The sequence below is a fragment of the Enhydra lutris genome, unplaced genomic scaffold, assembly GCF_002288905.1.
Source record: "Enhydra lutris kenyoni isolate GAN:26980312 unplaced genomic scaffold, ASM228890v2 scaffoldscaffold27, whole genome shotgun sequence".
Classification (NCBI taxonomy): domain Eukaryota; kingdom Metazoa; phylum Chordata; class Mammalia; order Carnivora; family Mustelidae; genus Enhydra; species Enhydra lutris.
Window position 1 is genome coordinate 2,122,022 of NW_019154111.1, and position 8,118 is coordinate 2,130,139.

General features: G+C 44.6%; 1 gene segment (V, D, J or C); it reads right to left on the bottom strand.

Annotated features, from left to right (window-relative positions):
* Positions 1-5,570: 5,570 nt before the first annotated feature.
* On the bottom strand, positions 5,571-6,340 carry LOC111151886. The segment is given in 2 exon segments: positions 5,571-5,878; positions 6,009-6,340. Coding segments are annotated over 2 exon segments (357 nt in total).
* Positions 6,341-8,118: the final 1,778 nt, after the last annotated feature.

The following is an 8,118-nucleotide window of genomic DNA, read 5'->3' on the forward strand; positions in this document are numbered from 1 at the left end:
CACAGAAATACACGGCTAAATCTTGCAGCTCTGTAGGCTCGATCTCTAGGCTACAGGATGCGTTTTGGGGACACGCAGCTGAAAATCTCTTCTCGGGCATTCCTGTTTTATCAAAGATGGCATCTTTTTGGAAAGAAATCAAGAACTTGAACTCTTTTGCTGGGATCTGCTGATACCAGTAAACAAAACTGTGTCCTTTTATTGGGACACAATGCATTTTTGCTTTCTGTCCTTTTCCTTTGACCAGGTGTCCTGGAGTCTGGGTGACTTTTGCATGGAGGGCACCTGGGAAGAAAGCAGACGGAAGTTGGAGGCTTAGTCCCTGATGGAGTCTGGTGACAGGAAGGAAAGGCTTAGAGCTGGGGGCTGACAAGTTCAGAACGGGGGCTTACCTGCATTCAAGAGCCAAAGGACCAAGGAGCAAATGAATACTGGGCACATGATGGTGTTAGGGAAAGAAAAGAGGCAGGAAGCTTTCTCTGAAGCTTTTCACACCCCTTCCCCCCCAGAACCAGCTACTCTGTGACGTGATCACTTCACAGAAACCAACAGTCTTTGCTGTGTTTGTTGCTCTATACAAGTAAAAAACAGAACAAACAAGTAGAATATAGGAAACAATCATACGCAGTCATTAGTGTCTGTGATTATTCTAAAGCAAGAAAAAAATGGGTCCGTGTCCAGTCACGGTGAGGGGGAGACACAGAGCAGGACACATTTTCCTAGTCGAGGAGACAGAGGTTATGATTTTGAGGGAACACAGTGGCGGGAATCAGTGAGGAAGACTACCGGAGAGGTAGAATCTGCTTATGTTCAGAGGGACCATAGTGAATTTTTGTCTGAGGAGGAATCAGTGTCTGTATAGGATGAAACTGAAAAGATTCACCAGAGTAGCCATGCTTTCTCAGTGGGACAACATCACACCAGAGCAAGAGGTGATAAATGACAGCTCAGGGCTGGCCCCTGTTTGTGTACAGTTTTACTGGGGTGAGAGGCACTTCTGGAAAGGCCACACAAGGAGATTAGGGTACCGTCTTCCCAGAGATAGAAACCAAACTGCTGGACACTTAGGAGCCACCACTGAAAGTCTTTGAAGGTTATTCCCAAAATATACAGCAAATGAGGAACCACTTATTTAAGAAAATCTAATTCTCAGTCACAGCAGTGAGACTTTGGGGCATTTGAGCCGTGTCTCCCTGCCTCCTGCACTCCTCCTACCCCCAAACTCAGTGTGGTGGAAGCTCTAGTCTTTGTGGGTGTGGCTGAGGACACAGGGTTCCCTCAGTTTCTCCTGGCACAGACTACCAGCTCGTTTCAACCCCACAAGCTCCGTGATGTAGAAACTCTACTCCTAGCAAGTGCAGCCCAGGGGTCTGAGCTCCCTTTCTCCACCAGTGCTCACACATGGGGTGGACCCCCATTCCAGAAACAGCAGGCCAAGACTGCAATCCCCGATCTTTCTCATTCTGCTTTGCTTATAGCATGGAGGTTCCACACTGGGAGCCATAAGTCAAAAAGCCTAGGGCTTACCTCCCCACCCAGGGACCCTCAGAGAACAGGGGTCTCATTGCAAGAGAAGTGGGCCAGTGTCCCCACCCCCATATCTGGAGCCATGGTGCAGAGGTTCTGCCCGTGGGGAGAGGCAGGCCTCAGGGACAGGGAGCCGCATAGCTCTGCTTTGACCTAAGGACCTGCCACTCTTGCTGAGATTCGCTTGGAATTGTACTGCAGCCCACGACCTACTTTTCTTCCTACATAGCCTCCCTCCTCCCTTTTTCTTCCTTTTCTCCCTCTTCCTTCCCTCTCTCCTCACAGATGTCAGATCTGCATCATGGCATGATGGTCTCCCAGCTTCCTTCAGCTTTCTCCCCATTTTCTCAGCTAAATGCCCTGCATGATTGACCCAGGCTTGGCATCTACTTCTTGGAGGGTCTGAAGTAATGGTTCTTTCTTAGGTCGGTTTGGGTCCTCCATAGAGGTCACAGTCTATAGTAAGTTCTACTGAAGTAACTGTCAGTTCCAAGAAAATAATTGGTGTCTATAAATCCATCTGATGGCCCTGGACCTTCACGGAGGTTCTATTCTTACAAGACGTTCTCTTTTGGCTGCTGGGAAATGAAAGCCCTGAGCATAAATGGGAGAGATCAGGAGAGGCTGCAGCTGGGATGAGACATCATCCAGAAGGAAGCCACTCCTTACCATGTAAGTGGAATCGTGCAGCACCTGTCTTCTTGTGACTGGCTTAGGTCACTCAGCAGAATGTCCTCAAGGTCATTCATGTCATCATGTATTGCAGGATTTCCTTCTCTTTCAAGACTAAATAACATGCCATTATATGTATATACTATATGATGGAAAATTTTAAGAGGGTAGATCTCATGCTAAGTGTTCTGGCCACAATAAAATATAAGTAAAATAAAAACAATGCAATACAATACAATACAATACAGATATCACTCACTCTTGCTCCCCAACTCTCTTCAAACTCCCAGAACATCCAACACTGTGGTTTTGTGTGTGTTTTGTAGCTTTTTCTCTCAGATTCTCCTAAGATTTCATTTTTTTTTAAGATTTTATTTATTTATTTGTCAGAGATATAGAGAGAGTACAGGCAGGCAGAGTGGCAGGTAGAGGCAGAGGGAGAAGCAGGCTCCCTGCAGAGCAAGGAGCCTGATGTGGGACTTGATCCCAGGACCCTGAGATCATGACCTGAGCCGAAGGCAGCCGCTTAACCGACTGAGACACCCAGGCATCCCCTCTCCTAAGATTTTAATTTCCTCCTTCCCTAGGTGTGTTCTCACACTTTTAGGGACCATACCTACTAGAGAACGAGACAGTTCTCTACTGCTCTGCTTGGCTACAGCAAATCCACCGCCTTCCACATCCTCCTCCCTCATCTGGGCGGTAAGAATCAATCTGGTCACAAGGAGCCCAGAGCATCTGCATCTGCAGCCCTGGGCCTCATGCTTTATCTGGTCCGGAATGAGCTGAATCTTTGCTCTTCACTTCTTTCCCCCCTTTCTTCAAGAGGATGTCAAGTGTTCACATCACCTAAAGAATGTCTAATCTGCCCCCTGGTTGAATTCTTTTGCCATTTAGCTCAAGATACATCAATTTCCTAAATCTTGTCATGGAATCACAAATGAGGGAAGGGGCCCTGAGACATTAGCCCCAACATCTCCTTTGACAGAAGATTCTGAAACATAGGCAGAAGCATAGAGACACAGCCTTCACTGTTTGTAAGGAAAGAGGTGTGGACATACAGTGAGCGAAAGAAAGGAAAACAGATGGCTGTAGTGATGGTGGGTGGCTCAGATGACAGCGTTTAGCTTCTCTGAATTTTACTTAGTTACCAAATCAGATCTTGGGTAGTACTTCTTGGCCTCTTGATTAAAGAGTTGGAAGCATATGATGCTGTTGATGACCATACGAGGCGATGTGGCGAGCCACTGCCTAGTCGGAATATCTGTGTGTTCTTCAGAATTAAGATGAGGACACAGTTCCAACCTCTGAAGAAAGCATCCCACAGCTCTGCTTTTTGTTTTCTGAAATGATGATATATGTATTTATTCAATCAGCCATCATAAGTATTTCAGTCTCAAGGCATCTGGGTGGCTCAGTGGGTTAAAGCCTCTGCCTTCAACTCAGATCATAATCCCAGGGTCCTGGGATTGAGCCCCACATTGGGGGGGGGGTCTCTGCTCAGCAGGGAGCCTGCTTCTTCCTCCTCCTCTCTCTCTCTCTCTCTGCCTGCCTCTCTGCCTACTTGTGATCTCTGCCTGTCAAAAAAAGTAAGTATTTCAGTCTCTTAAAGGCCATAAGACACATACTGGCTTTCAGAAAGCTGTTCTAATACATTCCAGAAACCCCTTTTATTTCAAACAAGCTGCGGTACTTGATATTTTTTAATAATATTAAAAATGTAGGGCAAAATCTAGTCATTTTAATATTTCTTTTAGAGCACCGCATCTATTTTTTGATCTATTTTAAAATTTTTATTTAATTTTTTCAGTGTTCCAAGATTCATTTTTATGCACCATATCCAGTGCTCCATGCAATACGTGCCCTCCTTGATACCCACCACCAGGCTCACCCATCCCCCCACTCCCTCCCCTCAAAAACCCTCAGTTTGTTTCCTGGAGTCCGTAGTATTTCATGGTTCATCTCCCCCTCCGATTTCCCCCAATTCACTTTTCCCTTCCTTCTCCTGATGTCCTCCATGTTATTCCCTATGCTCCACAAGTAAGTGAAATCATATGATAATTGACTTTCTCTGCTTGACTTATTTCACTCAGCATAATCTCCTCCAGTCCCATCCATATTGATACAAAAGTTGGGTATTCATCCTTTCTGATGGCTGCGTAATATTCCATCGTATATATGGACCATATCTTCTTTATCCATCCATCCATTGAAGAGCATCTTGGTTCTTTCCACAGTTTGGTGACTGTGGCCATTGCTGCTATGAACGTTGGGGTACAGATGGCCCTTCTTTTCACTACATTTGTATCTTTGGGGTAAATACCCAGTAGTAAAGCACCCCACTTAAATACCTGCCACTTAAATGCTTCATAAGCAAATTTATATCATGCACCATAGTTAAATACACTGTGAATAACACATGTGCCAGGCAGTTCATTCAGCTTCATGTCTGGCATAAATTTGTAGCAGTTCGAATTTTCCCTACTTGACCAGAAAACCAGGAGACTACAGCAGGGTCTCTGAGGGCACTTTCCTCCCCTTAGGGCAAGGATTCATGAGAGTGGGGCCACCTCTTGTCTGGGCAGGTCTGCCCTTTTTCATAGTTCCAGGTCTCCAACTTATATTAAAAAACAAAACCGTTCTTTTTCCATTGATCATATCACTTGATCTTTATTTTTTTTATAATTTTTTATTTTGTTATAAACATATAATGTATTATTAGCCCCAACGGTGCAGGTCTGTGAATCACCAGGTTTATACACTTCACAACACTCACCATAGCACATGCCCTCCCATGGGGTCCATAACCCCACCACTCTATCCCTAGCCCCCTCCCCCCGGCAAACCTTAGTTTGTTTTGTGAGATTGAGTCTCTTATGCTTAAAAAACAAAACAGTTTTTATTTTTTTTAAAGACTTTATTTATTTATTTGACAGACAGAGATCATAAGTAGGCAGAGAGGCAGGCAGAGAGAGAGAGAGAGAGAAGCAGGCTCCCCCTGAGCAGAGAGCCCAATGCGGGGCTCGATCCCAGGACCCTGAGATCAAGGCAGAGGCTACTGAGCCACCCAGGCATCCCACAAAACAGTCTTTAAAAAGTTCCTATTTTGTACTAAAGAGAACAGAATGAGTGGCTAAGGTGATCCTGGGGAAATACCACAAACTGAACGCCGGGTGAGTGTAACCACTTTTCTACTCTTGGCCTAACTGTCAGTGGTTTTCGTAGGTTTCTGCCCAGCTTCTCTACAAACGAAGGGATGACTGCCATAAACCCACTTCCTACTGTTGTTGTAGGATGGGCAGGTGGGTTGATCTAGAGGAGGATCTTGGATCCGGGAAACAGAGAGGTTTATGAACAGGGGAGAGGTAACACTACAGCTCTGTGTCTTTACTGCTGGCACAGAGATACACTCCTGAGTCCCCCAAGCCTGGCGAGAGGATGTTGAGAGAACAGAAAGAAGTGTTGGCCCAGCTGGCCTGGAAGTTATCAGAGGTGTCTGCTTCTTTGTTAAGGTCTGTATCATAGAAGTAGAGGAGCAGCTTTGGGCCTTGGTTCAGCTTCTGTTGGTACCAATACATGCTGTCATGATTCATATTCTGAGAACAGCTCAGATTCACTGGTTTCCCCACCCTCGTAACCTGGTATCTTGAGCTCTGGATGACCATGGCACCCATGGGACCTGCAGAGGGAGAAAGAAAATGTAGAGACAGAGTGAAGAAGGAGATTGCTATTGCTGCTATGAAAGAAAGGTACAAAACTGAGGACAAGATAGCTCTAGTCAAAAGACTTCTTTTCTGACCAGGACTCACCTGCTCCAAGGAGACAAAAGGCCACACAGTAGAGCAGCCCGGGAGCCATGGCAGGACCAACAGGAATGGAGCTTCTGTCTGCTCCAGACTCTGATCTCTGGGTGGAGAGATGGGGGTGCAGAGTCTCCGGTCCCTGACAGGTAGATCTGCCTGCGATGACTGCTGTTGGCTTCACCAAGGCAAGGGTCACTCCTTGTTGTGATCTTACATACAGCTTCTGGCTTGGCAGCAGAACCCAGGCTTGGCCAGATCACGTGTGGAGCAGAGGTGGTGCTGCCTCATGTTGCCTCTCTTCCTATATCTACCCCATGCTCATCTTGGCCTTTCGTTCCTCATTTCTTACACCCTGTAAGGGAGGTTAAATGTTCCTCAACACAGGAAGAGCTTTTGCTAAACTATTATTTATAAACCTATTGAGAGAATGTCTTTGTGTCTTGCTGTTGGCATCAGAGATGGATGACTTATGGCTGCAAACGATTCCCACCTTAATACAGAAATCAAGCCCTGCAATTCCTCTATTTATACCCACACTTCAGAGTATCAAGGACATTCTCTACCACTCTCTGCTATCAGTGACACCATAATGCCTCCTTGTGGCCAATAGAAAAGCATCTAGAAGCATCTCTCCTTCAGTCCCTGTATTTTCAACTCAGACTCTGAACTCAGGGTGCTCACCAGGCTCCACCTGTGTTTCCCCTCCTGGGACCCACCGTGGCCCTACTCCAGGTAGCAAGGTAGATGGCCATAGTGCTCATCCCAGTCCTTTCCCATCTCTTAGGGATCGCCATACCTTCTTGCTCGATTCATAATGTTTTGAAAACTGTTGTTTCATATATTATGTTTGTTTTAGCTGTTTCAAGTAGGAGGTTAAATCGACTCATGTTAATCCATCTTGGGTGGAAGCAGAAGTCCACTCCCAGGACCATATGAATTTCTTCCTGTTGGGTCCCCAAGAGTTTCAGTGGTTATAGACCTTTTTGTCAGTTTCTGAACATACGGTTTCCACCACACAGGAAGGGTAATATTTTGTTCCAAAGTTAATAAGTTTGTTCCAAACTTATAAGACATAGTCTAGAATTTCAGTTTTTCTCTGTTAACTTTTCCGTTTTATCTAGCACTTAAAGTCCTGACCAAACACTCACTTTTCTAGCCAGATTTCAGGGTCTTTGTGTTATAATAGCTTTTGGTCTATAAAGCTTGTGACCATTTGGAAGCTTCAGGATGAATGCAGGAGATGTCATTATAGGTCCTGTGTCATCTCTATCATATGGGCACTAAAAGCCAGCCTCAACTGTGAGGCCTAGATTGGACTGAAACCTGGTAGGTTCCCATAGCTTTGGCTCTTCCTTGCTCGGCCTATAAATTCTCTTTTTTTCTTCTAACTGGTGAATTTCTTTTTCTTTGTAAATTACCTATATTTTGTGTAGTAGGTGAGTGGTATTTCAAATTTAGAAAGAAAAATGGACAAAGACAAGGGTAACTATCTTCTTCCTGTTCTTCCTCTGTAGCTTCATCCGAAATAATCAGAGGTACATTTTACAACTTCCTCTTTCCTTTGTACAAATATATGCAAGTGTATATAAAATTAAATAAGGAATTTTACTGATTTAATTTTTTCTTTTTTTTTTAAAGATTAATTTTTTTATTTGAGAGAAAGCGAGAGCATGCATGAGTTGGGGGAAGGACAGAGAGAGAGGGAGAGAGATAATCCCAAGTAGATTCCCCACTAAATGGGGAGCCCCTTGCAGGGGCTCGATCTCATGATCTTGAGATCATGAGCTGAGCCAAAGTCAAGAGTTGGATGCTAAACCAACTGAGCCACCCAGGAGCCCCTACTAATCTAATTTTTCTTAAATCACTTTATATACCATACAAATCATGTTCCCCTTGACAGTTTTTCCTGATCATCTCTACAAAACAAACAAACATATTTGGTTTTCTTTTAACTTTTTCATGCCTGTGAAATGAAGCACTCTATACATCAATGAGATCAGATCATACATTCTAGACATTCTGGAACATACTCTTTTTTTTTTTTTTGGTGCTTTTTTTAGTCATCAAGAATTTAACTACAATTGGGGGCACCTGGGTATCTCAGTGGGTTAAGCAT